The 17,897-nt window shown below is 41.6% G+C and overlaps 1 protein-coding gene across 1 annotated transcript; it reads left to right on the plus strand.

Moving 5' to 3' along the window:
• The first annotated feature begins 7,982 nt into the window (after positions 1-7,982).
• On the plus strand, positions 7,983-17,776 carry LOC311095198 (uncharacterized protein). The gene is made up of 4 exons (XM_084133606.1): positions 7,983-8,622; positions 13,252-13,420; positions 14,494-14,697; positions 15,114-17,776. The coding sequence occupies exons 1-4, from the start codon at positions 8,392-8,394 to the stop codon at positions 17,453-17,455; spliced, it is 2,946 nt and encodes a 981-aa protein (XP_083989732.1). The 5' UTR covers positions 7,983-8,391; the 3' UTR covers positions 17,456-17,776.
• The last annotated feature ends 121 nt before the right edge of the window (positions 17,777-17,897 follow it).

The raw sequence follows: 17,897 nt of genomic DNA on the forward strand, positions 1-17,897 counted from the left end.
CCCCTCGTCATTGGACTCGTGGGTAAGCTTTTTGAGGTGTTAACCATTTGGGCTGTGATTGCTTAATCTCCCCAGTAACTTACAACAAAGATGAAAGACTTATTGACTGTCACAGCCTTTGTTTGGGGGACATTCAGTATACTCACAGCCTTAAATGTTATACTGCAGAACATTACAATCAGACACCATCCTCTGTTAATGATGTTTATTAGGACTGATGTTTCACTGGAGAATGGAAATGTGGCAATTTTCTCACAAAATGTACAGTGTGTACACAACACAGGGACAGAATAGGACACGGACAAGTAAGGTGCCCTGGGAAGAACTGAACACAACAGGCGTTCGGGGTGAACCCAGGGTGAAGACACTACCTCATAGGCCTTTCCCGATTTAGTCCATCCTTACCTCACTGGTCCATAGGTGTCAAATAAATTAAGAAATAGGGAAAGAATGAAACAACAACAGCAGACTCTGAAAACGCTACAACCCTAGTGTTTAAACAAATACTGCTACAACCCTAGTGTTTGGACAAATACTGCTCTGTCGTCTTTTGTTTTCTTTCTTCCTCTTTGCAGATAAACACTTGATGGCTCTCCTGAGACCCATATGCAAAGACCTCCTCACCTGCATATGAAGCCACAACCTCAAGAAAACAACTAGACCCACTGCAGAGCCAACCAACACAGAAGAAAAATACACAACGCAGAGACATACGAAACCTTCAGTCATCCATCGACATGATCAAGACTACAAGCCTGCACCATTACATGAGTGCTGCACCGGGTTAATGTCAAGTTAACCAACAAGCAATCTTGATCTTTCAACAAAATTACACACCAGATGACTGAAGATAATTCTTCATGGTTCAGAAACTTGTTCACGAGAAAATGAGTTCCAACCATAAAAGAAAAAAAAAAAACACAGCGCAGAGACATAACGGACCCTAATCGCATGTTTGTTTCTGTGTCAGCATGCAATTACAGATGAACAACACAGAGCAAGTTATATGTGCCTGTAACTTACACCAGTTACAAGAATGAACTTTATGTGTCTAAATTTGTATTTTTTGTGAGAATTTTTAAGAACTCTCAAAGAGGGGACTGAAGGATTCAAATTTAAGAATCTATTTCAAATATGCTTCCTTACATAACATCACGGTAAATAATATTGTATTTAGTGTTTAAGGGTAAGATAATGATTCTGCTCAGCAAAGTTGCCTTTCCTGTTTTCTCCTCATTGTCTTTAATGGCTCTTTGAGTCCCAGTATCACTCAGAACTGATGGGATTAGCACACGAATGATTCACTAAGAATCTCACCTTTTGTTCTGCAAATGGCTTTCGGACCCAAATGGCCCTTGGAGCCTTATGCTGATTGAATTAGGATTGGCTAGACCCTTAGTCTAGGGTGTTACCTTAACCTGTATACTCATTTACATGCTTTGTTTGAATTTGTCTCCACCCCCAAAAGTCCCTCCTCCTAAAATGCCTATAAGATACCATGTAAAGTTATGTTAGATTAGATCATGTTGGAAGTTTCTACAGCCGCGTAAAGTGGAGTTCTCAATAAAGAATAACTTCTGTTGAACGCGATCCCAACTGTCTCACTGGTCTCTGCTTCGATGAAAGAAAACTTTACAACACTACCCTCCTTAGTCGACTATCATCCATTGGTATCACCCACATTCCCATAGCCTGGTTTACTTCATACATTTCTGATCGCACACAGTTCATACAACTCAAATCCCAGAAATCCGTTACCTTCCCCGTCTCCGCTGGAGTGCCCCAAGGCTCTGTATTGGGGCCTCTCCTTTTTATCATCTACATTCTCCCTCTTGGTCACATCCTCCGTAAACATAACATTAAATTTCATTGCTACGCGGACGACACCCAGCTCTACCTCTCTACTAAACCATCCTCTTTACTCCCACCAACCTCTCTCACCCTCTGTCTCCAAGAAATCCACTCTTGGTTCTCATCCAACTTTCTCAAACTGAACAGTTCAAAAACCGAAGTCCTCCTGGTGGGCACACCTCATACTCTCTCCAAAGCCAATAAAGTTTCCATTGCCATTGATAATTCAATTGTCCTTCCCTCCCCTCAGGTTAAGAGTCTGGGTGTCGTCCTCGACAGCACATTATCTTTCCACTCTCACATTAATAGCATCACTCGGTCCGCCTATTTCCACCTGCGTAACATCTCCCGTCTCCGTCCCTCTCTCACTCCCCAAACCACCGCCATCCTGGTTCACAGTCTCCTCACATCTCGGATAGATTACTGCAACTCACTCCTGTTTGGTCTCCCTAATAAGTCGCTCCAGAAGCTGCAGCTCCTACAGAACTCTGCTGCACGCCTGATTACTCGGACCCCCATCTCTCATCATATCACTCCCATCTTGCAACAACTTCACTGGCTTCCCATCAAACAGAGGATCATCTTTAAAATACTTCTCATTACTTTCAAAGCAGTTCACAATATGGCTCCTCCATACATCTCAGATCTCCTCCATTTAAACATCCCGACCCGTTCACTCCGTTCCTCCCATACCTGCCAGCTTTCTGTCCCCCCTGCACGTCTTGTCACAATGGGGAGCAGGGTGTTTAGTCGCTCTGCTCCCCATCTTTGGAATTCCCTCCCTCCAGACCTTCATACCATGGACTCATTTCACCTCTTCAAATCCAAACTCAAAACTCTTTTGTTCAGACAGTCATATTCCACCTGACCCATATCACCTCAATGTTGTCTTGCCAATTTTATTGTTTACTGTTTTAATGTTTTTATCTGCTTTGTACAGTGTCCTTGGGTGTCCTGATAAGGCGCTTTTAAATAAAATGTATTATTATTATTATTATTATTATAACTGTGAATATGCACAGTTAGATAGGATAGCTGGTTGTTGCACTGAAGGATAGAGGGCAACATAACAGCATAACACATCAGTGTGCACATTTTAAAAATCTGTGTGTATAATGCAGCGCAAGTCGCCGAAGCGACCGAAACTGCATGAATATGCGCAGTTCAAACACAATGGTTAGTTACGTTGAAGGGCAACATAACAGCATAACGCTTCAGTGTGTACACAGATGCAGCGCAAGTCGCCGTAGCGACAAACTGTGACTATACACAGTTAGATAGAATAGCTATGTGCACTGAAGGATACAGGGCAACGTGATAGCATAGTTACATTAGTACAAAAACACAGCGTCAGAGGCATAGCGACATCGACTGTGAATACGTAGTTAATCAGAATAGCCAGTTGCACTGAGGATACAGGGCAATATATAATGGCATAAATCATAGACACATATCAATGTGTACATAACACAGCGTCAGTGGCATCGCACAACAACTGTGAATACGTAGTAATCAGAATAGCCATTTGCACTGAAGGATACAGGGCAACACACAACGGCAAAAATCATACACATAACAGTGTGTAGTGTGTACGTAACACAGCGTCAGTTGCATCACGCAATAACTGTGAAATAGTACTGCGTAGTAATCAGAATAGCTATTTGCACTGAAAAATACAGGGCAATATATAATGGCATAAATCCTAACACATAACAGTGTGTAGTGTGTACGTAACACAGCGTCAGTTGCATCGCACAACAACTGTGAATACGTAGTAATCAGAATAGCCATTTGCACTGAAGGATACAGGAACAGGGCAATATATAATGGCATAAATCATACACATAACAGTGTGTAGTGTGTACATAAACACAGCGTCAGTTGCATCGCACGACAACTGTGAATACGTGGTAATCAGAATAGCCAGTTGCACTGAAGGATACAGGGCAATTTATAGCGGCATAAATCATGAACACATATCGTGTGCGGTGTGTACGTAAACACAGCGTCATTTGCATCGCACAACAACTGTGAATACGTGGTAATCAGAATAGCCAGTTGCACTGAAGGATACAGGGCAATTTATAGCGGCATAAATCATGAACACATATCAGTGTGCAGTGTGTACATAAACACAGAGTCAGTGGCGTAGCGACAACAACTGAATACGTAGTTAAATCAGCATGGCCAGTTGCACTGAAGGATACAGGGCAGCCTGACAACATAAGCTGTAAGCACATCAAAATGTAATGTTACATAGGCCCAGCGTCAACAGCATAAGCGGTAACGACTGCGCAACCCCGTAGTCAAGACTGACTAGAAGGGGGGTAAACAGTCACCGAATTGTGGCTGTGCACTTCCATTGTCAGAGCGGGGCGTCTAGAGGCAAGCCAGGGAAGGACCCACATCTGACGCGGCGCTCTCCGTGGCCCGTGTTGCCACATTACCGGTCCCGCCATCTGCCAACGGTGAAGATCCGGTTCATTCGGATTCGGAGCCGATTGGCGGGCTGGACTTAGCCGAATTTAGGGGGGACAAAGTACCGACGAAGAGAGACATCGAGGAAGGCTGGACCGTAATAGAGACTCATAGCATCCGGCGCCTTTTAGACACGGAGCCATGGCCTTTGCCTCGTCTCTCTAGACGCACGTCTTGCGCACGACTTACCATAGGACGTCGTAGAAGACGGAGTCTTTCTTGAAGTAGCCTGGCTGAGATACCGGGCTAAAGTATCCTTTTCAACGGAACCTATCGCGTTGAGTCCTTCTAGCGAGCCCGCGAAAAGGACCGGAGTGGCGACGGGCAGCGTCAACTCGTCTTTGGGTGGGAGAGGGCCCACCAGCGGCCTGCTGGCGGCAGTGGGCCTCATCCCCGCTGATTCCCGGGTTTATTCCCCTGTGGGCGCGCACTGGCAGTCCGGCACATGCCTGTCGTCCGTGAGTGCGGCCTCGGTTGATCCTTGTTAGGGTAGAGCGAGTCAATAGGACCCGCACATATCTGGCATATAGCAGCCATCGGATGCGGGGAGGAAACATGGTGAGTAACCTCTATTGCAACTTCCACGATGACTTCAGATAAGACTTCTAGCGTGAAGAAAGAGATTTTGATGTAATTGTCGCGCCCATGCTATTTATACTGCCCGCGGACAGGTCAGCATTTGCATGTTTCGCGTCAATTGGCCAGCTGTCTAAAGCTGGCGTTAGCCTATAAGATTTCAGTGAAAATGGAGAAGGAAGGAGTTCCCATATACGTCAGTATGACGTAATGTCGAAGTGACCGCCTTGAAAGGGAACTTCCTCACGTAATAACCTAGAATACTGTCTAACACTTGATGGCTGCTCTGTTAAGTCTTCGTCTTCGGTTAGGAACCTGGGTGTGCTCTTTGATACCAATCATTCATTTGAAAGTCATGTGTTAGAATCTGTAAAACTGCATTTTTCCATCTTAAATTACGCCATATGCTCTCATTGACAAATGCAGAACAGTTAGTTCATGCGTTCATGACCTCAAGGCTAGATTATTGTAATTCTCTACTGGGTGGTTGCCCTGCACGCTTAATAAACAAACTACAGCTGGTCCAAAACGCAGCAGCTCAAGTTCTTACCAGAACCAGGAAGTATGACCATAATTTCCCTAAAGGGACAATAAATAAATATACAGGGTGGGCCATTTATATGGATACACCGTAATAACATGGGAATGGTTGGTGATATTAAAGTCCTGTTTGTGGCACATTAGTATATATTAGTACACACCACCCATCTTGAGGAGTTTGCCCCCTCACATATACTAATGTGCCACAAACAGGACTTTAATATCACCAACCATTCCCATGTTATTACGGTGTATCCATATAAATGGCCCACCCTGTACTACTATATATATATATATATAAGTACTTCTCAAAATACTTTGGAAAAACTCTCAAATATATATATATTGCTATCAGTGTGAAAACATTTTATCTATAAAAAAAGTGTTTCTCTCAAAACGCTTTTCTTTGCTCTCGATGCAATTTCTTGCTCTCTTGTCAGGATTTTGCTTTCACTGTGAAAATTGTGTCATGGGCGGGGCCACGTTCCTATTGGCCAGTCGGGTGAGCATCGTCTTGTCTTGGGAGTCGAACTGAATCATTACACCATTGTTCGGTTCACCGGCATATATGCCGCCTCTTAGTGTTTTTTGTGAGATGACTGAAGCCCGAACACAATGAGGTTAGTATGGTATTACAGGCTGCATAACTAGTGAAACAGAGTCCAAGCGCCTCGAGTTTGGAACAAAAGCCACTTTTTTCTTCTTCTTTTTTTTTATTACTTACCCTAAGGCCCATCCTCACCATGCCCCCTTTCTCAATGAGGTCAGGGAGATACGAAAGAAACAGTGTTTAATATTATGTGCCTGACATGAAACAACACGGTCAAGATAACAATTTTTCGGGTTAAACAAAACACCCCTCACTGGCTCAAATGTGTTGCCTAAAATCTTACCTTGAAATTTCAAAGCAGGTTGAAAACAGGTGAAAAGTATACATTTTGATAGATCTGACTTGAATGTGCTCACATCAGTGTAGACTATAGGCAAAATAGCTGATTTGTAATGACTTTATAAACAAAAGTAAATCTGTGGGAAAAGAGGATGGGAAAGAAGTGAAATGGAAGAGAATTGCTGGGGTTTGAGGTTTCACATTCAGTTCATGGTTTCAGCAGAAAGTTAGCCTATAAATAGTTATTGTAGTTTTAATACAGAGTGATGAAAAAAGAAATGAAGAGCTGGATGTAAAGAACCTTTTGTGTTATAGGCCTGTTTAATAAATAAATATTTATTTTAAACTTCTTGGATAATAATACATTTTCGCAGTCAGATCAGATGAATTGGAATTGCAACTGTTTTACAAAAAACACAAACTGATTTTACATAGCTACATCAATTATATTTATTTGTTACAACTGTAAAGCTACGAATATTAAATTATTATGGGATTTCATTCAGTGTTTTCAGAATCTTTACTTTGTAAAATAAATTTGCTTCTCTATTTTTAAAATGAACATAATTTATGTTAATGACAGTAATATTTATTGAACAAAAATGAATTATTTTATCAAAATAAACAGAAAATAGTACAGACTTTGCTAAAGTGATTGTTTTGAACAAGTATTAAGTTAGACATTATTAAAAACATATTTTAGCTTGCCTAATTAGGCTAGGCCTATTTGTATCAATAATTTGTGCCTTTTGAACCATGCTGATGGTGAGCCTTTTACACCATGCGTGGGATAAAAGGCCCACCTTGCCACCTCATACATTTATAAGATTTTTAAACAAAATTAACCACTTTTATGATTTATTTTCACACAAAATGTTTTGCAATGAAACCATATGGGAGTAGTGAAAAGCACATTTGTCTTAAGGTGTGCCTTTATGTAGGCTACCCTGCCGAAGGAAGTCTTGTTTGTAAAGGCGAAGGTTGACGGCAGTCAGATACTGTCACCTGCTGGTTAGACAGTCTTGCTTGTTTGTTTCTACAATGGACGCTCTCGTCGCATAGCAGCCGACAGGAGCTGCTATTTGAAACCAACCAAACCAAGCGGATAATTGATCATTTGGAAAAGTACACAAAGTAGGCTAATATACGTCACTAAAGTAACAGCATACTCGTTATAAATCACAATCTGGGTCATCGCTTGTTTTTCTTTATTTGCGTATTTGATCCCATAATTCAACTAGCTAAGCAGAGAACGTGAAAATGATTTAAATGATCGAATCTTTTCATGCACTGAATCGCTCATCTCTCGCTTGTGAAGCGCGCGAATGAATCTTTGAATTCAAACGACTCAAATTAAATCGAGTCATTGGGGTGAATAAAAAAAAATCTGTACAACACAAAATTATGTAGCCTACCCTCAATTTAATAAATAAACACAATCAAGTTTACATTTTTTTGCGTGTAAATATTATTCAGAAGCCTATTAGCTGCTATACTATACAGTCTAAACATATCGTAGCCTACCAACTACTAGGAGATTCACATTCCCCTTAAAAAAAAAACTAGTCAATTCTGTTCGAAAACTTCCCCGGCCAATCAGCAGCGAGCTTTCACGTTCTAACTCCGCCCTATTCATACTCTTTTCTTTACAGCAGTGAGCTGTGTGCAAGACTGTCGCATATGATTCAATCCACATCATCTTCATCATCATCATCATCATGAACCGAATAGCTGACGTGATGATTGTATTGCCTCAAAATGGTTAGGAGGGGACGGATTATTCTGGGGTGTAAATTAAGACCTTGAAAGTATGCCTTTGTTACATGTGCCTCCTAGCGAAAGTTGAGTTGCCTCCGTTCTGCATTTTCGTGAGCCGCGAAGATACATTGTTACGGACTCTGAATTTTAAGCGTCGGCTCTGGTGCTGCTCATGTCGCACAGCGCTCACGCTGCATTGACAGTCGGTACTCTGGCTAGAGGCGAGCAGTGAGTGAGCTCTCCCCGTTCACCGGCGACCATAGTGAGTGTCTGCCTCGAAAACCGATTTTGCGCGCACAATGGCCGGACGCCGCGGTTGTGTGAATTCGCTATGGTCAGGGAGCGATCGGGTTCGCATCGGAGAGCGGCTGAAAGCCACTCTGGCCGGCATAATGGAGCTGGACCTTCTTAGAGGACGACAACTAGAGATGGTGGATGCGGTACTGGACGTGAATGAAGCGCCCGCTCACCAGGGGGAAGGACTGGAAAGCGCCGCCGAGGATGGTGCCGCAACCTCCCGCAGGCAACAGGTCAGTGGGGACGTGGGAAAATACCACAGGAATATAATGTTCCTTGTAATTGTAACTTTGATCTCGTCGTCGAGGTGGAACCCTGCTGGTGGCGGCACCTGCTAAACGTTTTGGTGTCACTGGCATCCAGTGGAGCTCAGGTTGCATGAGCACCTTTACAGGACGCTGCTGCTGACTGTTTACATTTCAGAATTGTACACACCTTTTTCTTCAACGTGTCAAGGTTGAGTTGTAGTGCATAGCTATTTTAGGCCACTGCACTGCACACAATGCATGTTGATTGCGCCTTTGGAAAATACAAAATGCCTCTTAGTGGAGTCATGTGGGGGACAGCAGGGTAAGCTGTGTCATTTTTAATTTGTCTTACAGAAAAGGAGAAATTAAAAAATATGTTTGTTATCAAATGTAGTCAGAAAGCATCTATAAAAATATAGAAATATGACTTCTTGGGGAAAAGGTAGTTGCCCCATGTTGGGGGTAAGTTGAATCAATATGTTTTGAAAAAAAAATTACACAACTAAATTACTAATATATTTATCTCATTCCTTTTTTCAAACTTTTTATTTAAATGTTTTCTCTCATTCCAATGGTTCATTTTTGCAGAAACCAGCCAGAGAAAAATGCTTAAAGGGATAGTTCACCCCAAAATGAATATTCTGTCATTAATTACTCGCCCTCATATCGTTCCAAACCTGTAAGACCTTCGTTCGTCTTCGGAACACAACTAATTGGGCTATTTTAACTGATGTCTTTACTACCTATCTGGGCCTTGAAAGTAGTCGTTGCATTTCTGTCTATGGAGGGGTCAGAAAGCTCTCGGATTTCATCAAAAATATCTCATTTGTGTTACGGGTTTGGAACGACATGAGGGTGAGTAATTAATGACAGAATTTTAATTTTTGGGTGAACTAATCCTTTAATATTCAGAATTTTTCATTTTAATTCAATACCGATAATTCTTTATATTTGAAAGCCGATAACCGATATATTGTTCGATAAATCGAAATCGAAATTTTTATATAATTTTTGAGAGCCTGATTACAAAAACAAAAGTCTCACCATCAAAAGCCATGTCCCAAGTACACAATTATAATGTTCTCATTATAATTTGATGTAGCCTATACAGCCTAAATGACAGCACATGTTGCACTTAACTGTATTTTCCTTTTTTGAAGTGGTTCCAATCATATTTTGTGAGTAATTGAAAACCATTGTGGCATCTGAAGTGTCTCAGCTGATGGAAATAATTAATTATTTATCTGCTTTAATATATCGGCCAAATATCTGATACTGATATGGTGGCAGATATATTGTGTATCCCTAAATTCAACAATTTTTTTTTACATTTTGCAGTTGTATTTGTAGTTTTAAGTAATGGTAATATGTTTCTACAATTTCCCATTTTGGGAAAACTGCTTTATTCAATAATTAAATAATTTGGATACATTTTTTAAATGTTTTTATACGTTGTCAATTCACCAACATACATTATATATTTTTAGATCTGTATAAATTTGCTTTGATGTTAAATTAATTTCACCTGTCTTGTAAAAAAATTACTTTGGCATGCAAATGAGAGTTTTTTGGGGTTTTTTTTGTATAAAAATGCTTTTTAATTTTTTCATATGCATCTCTCAAAAGTAGACAGCTGTATAGGAAGGGCTCTTTCTAATTTATATGGTCATGTGACAAATAATGCACTGTATTGTAGATTAAGAGGGTGACACAATTTACCCAGTGACATATCAATCTCCTATTAATCTACACATACTGTCTGTATGTTGGACAGACAAAATGTTTTACTAACAAAATGTTGATTTTGTCATGGTGATGAGGCAGGGCTCTTGACCAGGTATGGAGGACACATAACAGGTGCTGTTTAGGTATGTGCTTGTGTAATGGGAGAAGGAGGGAAGTGTATGTGAGAGTTGACAATAGAAGCACCATTGTGGGTTTTTATATAATGGACAGTGGGGCAGTGTGCAAGTGAACTCAAGTGAAGCCACAAATTTGAAATCCATTTAATAGTGGCAATTAGCTCATACATCTCTCACATTTCTCATATCCCTCATTTATTATAGGGCATTTATATAATTATCCGGGATCTCCAAGATCAAAGTGATGTGATTAAGAGCATTTTCTTTCATGGCATACAAAATTGTTTTTGCAATTTCAAATGGCTTTTAAAGGACACTTACAAGTAGTCATTCAGTCTAGCAAAATGTGCAGATGAGAAACAGCAATATGTATCATGAGACAAAAGTGTGAGTCATCATCGGGGCGATGTTGTTGCCTCTCCACCTACGTAACTTCCATTTGCATAAACACCACATGGAAAAATGTTTCTGTTGTCGGCGTCACAGATATCACCTCTCCTCTGATACCCGCTGAGGGAGAGAGAGGATGGACGGAAATGGACAGAAAAATGGAGAACGGGGGTGTACCATGCAGAGCAACTGATATGTTAACCCCTCACTAGGATGGACTGCTGCGCAATGGCTGAATGCAGTATCTGATTTCATAGCTACTATGCATATAGTCTTTCATTTAACTGGCGTTGGTTTATTAGACTATTACAATATGATAAGTGTTTCACTCAAATGTTTGATTGCTCTGATTCAGTGGCTGAAAAGCTGTCTTCCATCTTCCTCCCTCAAGACTCACCTTGTTATTATAATATGACGTTAAACCATTTTACTGTGTCAGTGTGGGAATTGAATGAGTAATTCCTCTGTCAATGGAGCTGATAGCCAGACTGGATATTCACCTCATTATTTCCATTATTTTATGTCCATTTGCATCATTAGCCTCATGAAATGCAGTTTCCATGTGTCAGAGCACTCCTTCGTGAATTGATCGGTAGCTGGAAGATGGCCAGTGCACCCTGCGTGAGACCCATATCAGGTTTCCCCTATTGAGCAAATGCTTCTTCCAAGCCCCTTCCCGGTGAAATGAAATAAATTGTAACTGTATACCACGATAATGCAGTATAGATTCTGTCTAGATGTGTGCATAGGTTTATGTGAACGAATTTGGGTCTAATTTATTTATGTTTTGTGATAGTCAAGTCAATGCATATTGTTTCAAGCAGTTTTGCTCTGCATTCGAAAAATTCAACTGAAGTACCACAGTGAGAAACAAGTGTTTGTTGTCCAATGCATGTGAAAGTGTCAATGCACGTGTTTGTTCATATTCCATCAGTAAAGAGAGAGTTAAAGTATTGCTGCTAAATCGGATGTGTGGGCGAGGAGAGGAGAAGGAGAGCGAGAAAGAGAAGGAGAGAGAGGGCAGGAAGAGAAGAGAGGCCTGACAGTTCTCTGAAGTGAAGTGGGGGAGGCAGTTATATCCAGGAGTGGTGGTGGTGGTTGGGAGGGGGGTCTCACATAAGAGATGCCTCCTTCATGCTGTTTGTCTCACTAGGCAACCCATCCCCCGTACTCTCTACTTTTCTTCAAAACTCTTCATTTTATCACTCTCTTTATGCTTTATGCTCCCCTCCATGAGTATTCAACCTTCACCCCCTGCTCACTTTTACATCGTATGTTTTCCCTTCCATATATAGTTGTAGAGTCCGAGACAGTAATTGTGGGTAAACTGCTGGAGCAGAGATAAGCCTGGTCAAAGTCTGCCTTTCAATACCCATTATCCCCCCTTCTTTTCTCCTTTTCTTCTTTGTTTCATCATCTGTCTTTCTCCACTCTCTGCTTATTAACCGCCCTCCCCCAGCTTTTTTCATTTCGCCAATGCATCACCTGCATTGTCTGCGTAAAAGTCTGACAGAAGGTTGATCGGACTTAACAGGATATATGCACAATAGTCACTTGGTTTGATGGGATTCCTCAGAAGTGAAGCAAGGGGAGATTCCTTGCGATGGGGGGAGGTTGGGGATCACAAACAGCTAAACCCAGTAAACACTTCATGCAGATAAAGCGATTTAAAACTTCTGAGCAGAAGTGAACTTTAGCCAAAGCATTCCCTTGATTGTTCTCAGTTATTAGTCCTTTAAAATCCTCTCAGAAAAGCAGTCTTAGACATCATAAAGTTACCAGCTAATGATGTGGTTTAGGTGTACTGTTTTGTAAATATATACATCACAGATACATGATTTCTATGCTGGTATGAGTCTGGGTGATTTGGTCAGCCGAGACAAATTTTTGTTTACACCTGGTTAACATGCATCTCAAATGCATCTCCAGTGACCAGCTGTGATCATATTTCGAGGCTAGGATCTCTGATTTCAGGACTATATGAATCATTCACTACGTCAAGTGTTTTACAATTGATAAAGTGCAAAAAATTAAAATTGCACGTTATCTGTTTGTCACTTTGTTTATATTAGGCATTGATGTTCAGTGATGTGTGCATGTTTATGTAGTATGTATTCAATCAGATGGTTATTTCTATTAATACCATTCTGCTAAAACCTCTTTTTTTTATTGAAATAGTCAATTGACAGGTGAGTAGGCGGTCCTTTGCTGCTGTCTGGGATTCTTTACGATGGATTAGCGTTTAGCCACAAGTACAATGTACAAATACATGCATCACGATCGTATGCTAATACCAGGTGTAAACGGGGTCTTTGTGTTATCACTGTATCTTGTAGTAACATGACCCCTCCATCTGTTTCAGAGCCTGTCCTCTGCAAACCCTGATCTGTCTTGCCTCGGCACTACAGGAGAGGGGATAAGCTCACGCTGGTCCACGTTGTCCTGGGACGTCCCGTCTGATCTGCTGTCTTCTCAAACCCCAGACTTCCCTGGCACTACACCGCTTGACTGCGACTCTAGACCCAGCTCAGGTGCTGATACTCTAAGTTCCTCAATAATAAACCTTTGTCGTTTTGTAAAGAGCACTTCAAAATATTTTTGTCTGGATACTTGGACCTTTAACAAAGGCCTCTGAAATATCTCGCGCTGAGGTGCTTCTCTAAAGCTGTTTATGTTCACTGAGAGCGAATTGTGTGATTAATCATTGTTCCACAGTATTGTTTCCCTTTTTAGTATTTGGCATTTGGAGGATTATATAATTATTTAGTCACAGCTGGCTATTCTTGGTGGTGTATGTTATTCAGCACAGCAATGCTCGTCAAAACCTGGATGAAGAGATGTTAAACCTTAAATTATTACATTTTAAAACAACTATTTTCTATTTTAATATATTCTAAAATGTGATTTATTTCTATGATTGGTAAAGTGAATTTTCAGCATCATTACTCCAGTCGTCAGTGCCACATGATCGTTCAGAAATTTTCTAATATTCTGATTTGGTGCTCAAGAAACATTTCTTATTTTCCAGGATTCTTTGATGAATAGAACATTCAAAAGAACAGCATTTATCTGAAAAGTCAAGTGCATCCTTTCTGAATCAAAAAAAAAACAAAAAAAAAAAAACATACTGATCCTAAACTTTTGAATGGTATTGTATATAAAAAATACTGTTCAGTTCTTCTTAGAAATACAAAGTGCTTACAGCAAAACGCCAATTATAGCAACTAGCAAACTTTGATAAAAAAGATAAACTTTGTAGAGATTCATCAGTCAGTGAAACTATGTGAAATGTCTAAATCAAATGCAGTTATCCTTTAAACCATCCCTGAAGAATGAGCCCTGCATGAAATTGTAACACATTTCACACAAGCGTATGACTCATAGCTTGGATGGCTTGGGGCTCTATTTGAAACAAATGATTGAGTGTTGACCTCTTAACTTCAATATGACACACAGTTTCTGAGTTTTTGGGAGTTCTCTTTTTACTTTGGCAAACATTAACCCTAGCCTTTTATGGCAATCCCATCATTTATATCATGTGTCACCCCTGAAGCACTTCTCCCTCTAACACTCTTAACTTCATCTATCATTCTCTTGTCCACAGGTTTTTACTCGGTCAGTGGAAGTTCTCTGTCAGACTCTTGTTACTCTGTATCCAGCGAGGCGGCTCCTGGAGGGTCAGTGAGAGTCAGCCGTAGGCCTCGCTCACTGGATCATAGTGCCAATCATTGGAGGGAGGCTGAATCTCTTAGTACAGAGTGTCCTGGGGGCACAGTGGAGAAACAAGAAAGGAGGCCCTTTTCGACTGGTATGATCGATCTTAAATCTGTGCTATAAGAGGTCTTTCAAAAATCAAAAGATTTGCCTATTTATATAAGCAAGATTTGTTAAAAATACTTACACAGGATGAAAATGTTTGTTGTACATTTGCTATTTTTGTATATTTTCATTTAAATATTATAAATCATACTGTAACAATCCTATATAACAGTAATAAGCATTTAATGAGAATAGGAATTCAAAACAAAAGGACAACAAAAAAGTAAAATGCCCAATTATTATTTATAGTATATACGCATATATATTATTTATATATACTGTATATACATAGGTTCTTTTTGTAATAATTTGGCGTTTTTTATGCTTCTAATTAAGTAGATAATTGATCGTATACTAAATAAGGAGAATGTAAATAATATTTTTTATTTTATTCTTTATGAACAGGGGATCTTGAGCTCAATAGCCTCATGGTCCTGACAGACCTTTGTTCCAATTTGGGAGGGTTTCACCCAGGCTCTCTTCTGCCTTCTTCCAACTCCAGTCCACAGATTCAGCTGGACCCAAAATTTTGCTCTGACCTAGTTTCTCGGAAGACAAAAGAGGTGTACCCTTACCCTAGTCCACTCCATGCTGTGGCCCTCCAGAGCCCCCTGTTCACGACCTGCCAGGAACCTTCCCCCACCCGCCTCTCGCCCAGTCCAGAGAATGAGCAGCCTGTGGAGCCAGGACTTGATCAACCTCCTGTGAAGCCCCCAGCCTCTCCTTCCTTTACTCAGCTGGAGAAATACATCAACAGATTAGTCCATCAGCATCACTGCAGGGTGGCCGCTGAAACCTCCAGTCGTGGACCCCAAATAAACATTGCAGGTTATGAGGGACTCCACCCAAGAAGTGCTTCCTCCTCCAGCCTGTCGGGAGGTAGTGCGACTCCTTGTAAGTCTATCCTGGGCAATTCAGCGAGAGTCAGCCTCAGCAGTATTGGTAAACATGCAAGTCGCAATTCAATCAACCTCGGAAACTTGCCCTCCGTGACAGGGGAGGATTTCAACATCAGCTTCCACTTGAATCTGAATTTGAACCTAAATCCGAACCTGAACAAGACTTTGAGTTTTGATGCTAAAAAGTTGAAAGAAGAGGTCTCAGGATCATGTGGGCATCTCTCCGCCAGCTTAGTCACTCCAACTGCTTCCCCTTCCTCTTCGACTTCCACCATCACCAGCACTCCAAACTGGAGTAGGAGACCAAGGATCTCCACCTGCCCTTCCTCAGTGAACCATCGTGGGTCTCTGGAGATAACTGGAAAGACGTTTAGCCCAGTGGGATTCTCCAAATCTCTAGACTGGAGTGGAGCCTCAAGGGAAGAGGCAGAGGGTTGTCCTCCTGTCAAAGCTTCAGAAAGCCCTCCCAAAATGAATGAGGACTCTGCAGTTGTATGTGAGATCTCTCGTGTATCTGGACTGCCAAGATCTGTAGTGCTTGGTTTGATGGAGGAGGGGGTGGAGTTGGATACAGAATGTTTTAGGAACGAACGAGAAAGAGGTGTAGGTTCTGCTTCTCCAAGTAACGTTTCTACACTGCACTCTTCCCGGTCTTCATTTCACCACCCGTTTGGATTAGAACGAACTAATCTGACACCACCATCAAATGCCTGGACAGGTGCAGGCACAGGACAGGATTACATATCTCAGCAGCATCGCCTACAAGTTTCCCACTCGGATTGCCATTCGGCAATGACATCGCAGTCAGGTAGCCCTCATTCGGACAATTCTGGACCCACGCCTACTCGTTCTTCTCCCATCCTACCTTTCCCACATAATCAATCAGATCCCGCCTCATCTCCAGGCTCTTCCCACACCAGAGTCCACTCCCCTCCTCGGCTACTTTCAAATTCACCCTTCACTCCTGCCCAGCTGTCAGTATTTCGGCGTGACTCCCCATCTCAGTGCTCTCTTCCACGCTTTCATCCATGTAGTTCCCCACTGGAGGGTCCCATTCGACCTCGTGGAGGGTCCCTCAGGCAGAATGCAGGGGCTGGATGGAGGCCTCAAGATAGAGGCTGGAGGAGGAGTGGGGATGGAGAGAGGCTCTACCAGGGCAAACATGCCTCCAGAGAACTCATCCGTGCATCCACGGTGAGTAGCTATTCGGGCAGAGACTACGGCACCGGATGGGAGGATGAAATGAGCACTCAAACACCTAAAAAGGGTGGAAAGTTTTGGAAGGGGTTTGAAACACGATTTTGGGGAAGAGAGGAGGAGGAGGATGACGAGAGAGATGAGAGAGCTGGAGGGTTTGGTTGGAGGCACACCTCGTTGAAAGAAACATCGTCCAGTAGGCAAGATCAAAGAGGGAACAACTCGAAAAAGAAAGGAACAAGTTGGGACAGTCGGAGTTCCAGCCTCCGGTTGTCCAGACGAGCATTATTTCGAAGTGAGTCTCAGGGAATTCTCGATCCACATTCTCAGAAACGAGAAAGCAATCAGTGGCGTTCCTCGTTTGAGATCAGCCGTGCAGGACGAGGCTCTGAACGTGCTCGCAATCTGGTGCGAAAGGAGGAGAAACATCATTCTTCAACCGCCAGTCTTTTCCATCTCTCTCGATCCCAGAGCCTGGAGGGAAGCAGTCACTCCCTTTCTCCTCTTTCGTCTCCATCCCTCTCACCCTCGCCACCCCCATCAGCTCCTCTCACTCGTTCCAGATCGTTCCGCGACCTTGGAAGGAAAGTGTTCGGCTCTATGAGGTCCCTCAGTTTCAATAAAAATCACAAGTCAAAAAAGAAAGATTAGTGAGAACATTTCAAAATGGGAGAAAACTGGCTGCCAACTTTTCCAAACTTACGATTTACTCTCATTCTGCTTGTTTAGAATCTGCATGCCATGCTGTGTTGTGGTCTGTGCACTCTTATGGTCATAGTGGTGCTGGTGTTGTTTTTACTATGAACATATTATACTTAAAGTACATTAAAGTACAAAGTATGTACTGACCAAATACAAAAATATGTTGTTTAAACTCATGCTCAGGACTTTGAAAAAAATATGAAATAATTTGAAAAGATTGTTAAAGTGCTGAAACATGATGAAATATCAATAAAAGTATTTCAAATTTAACATGATCCTTATTGATTTGCTTGGCAATGACTGCATAGGCTGCTGCTGCTGAGTGAAGAGTTCTGTGGTACAATAGGATTAAATATCTCACAAACAAAACTCTGCTGCCATAGACTTACAA

The sequence above is a fragment of the Abramis brama genome, assembly GCF_963993115.1.
Source record: "Abramis brama genome assembly, chromosome: 13".
In the NCBI taxonomy this organism is placed as follows: Eukaryota; Metazoa; Chordata; class Actinopteri; order Cypriniformes; family Leuciscidae; genus Abramis; species Abramis brama.

What these genes read in the sequence shown, in the direction of transcription:
- LOC311095198 (XM_084133606.1), top strand. Translation starts at nt 8,392, where the DNA reads ATGGCCGGACGCCGCGGTTGTGTGAATTCGCTATGGTCAGGGAGCGAT. An exon ending in CAACCTCCCGCAGGCAACAG is followed by an intron (nt 8,623 to 13,251) that starts GTCAGTGGGGAC and finishes CATCTGTTTCAG; the next exon opens with AGCCTGTCCTCTGCAAACCC. An exon ending in AAGGAGGCCCTTTTCGACTG is followed by an intron (nt 14,698 to 15,113) that starts GTATGATCGATC and finishes CTTTATGAACAG; the next exon opens with GGGATCTTGAGCTCAATAGC.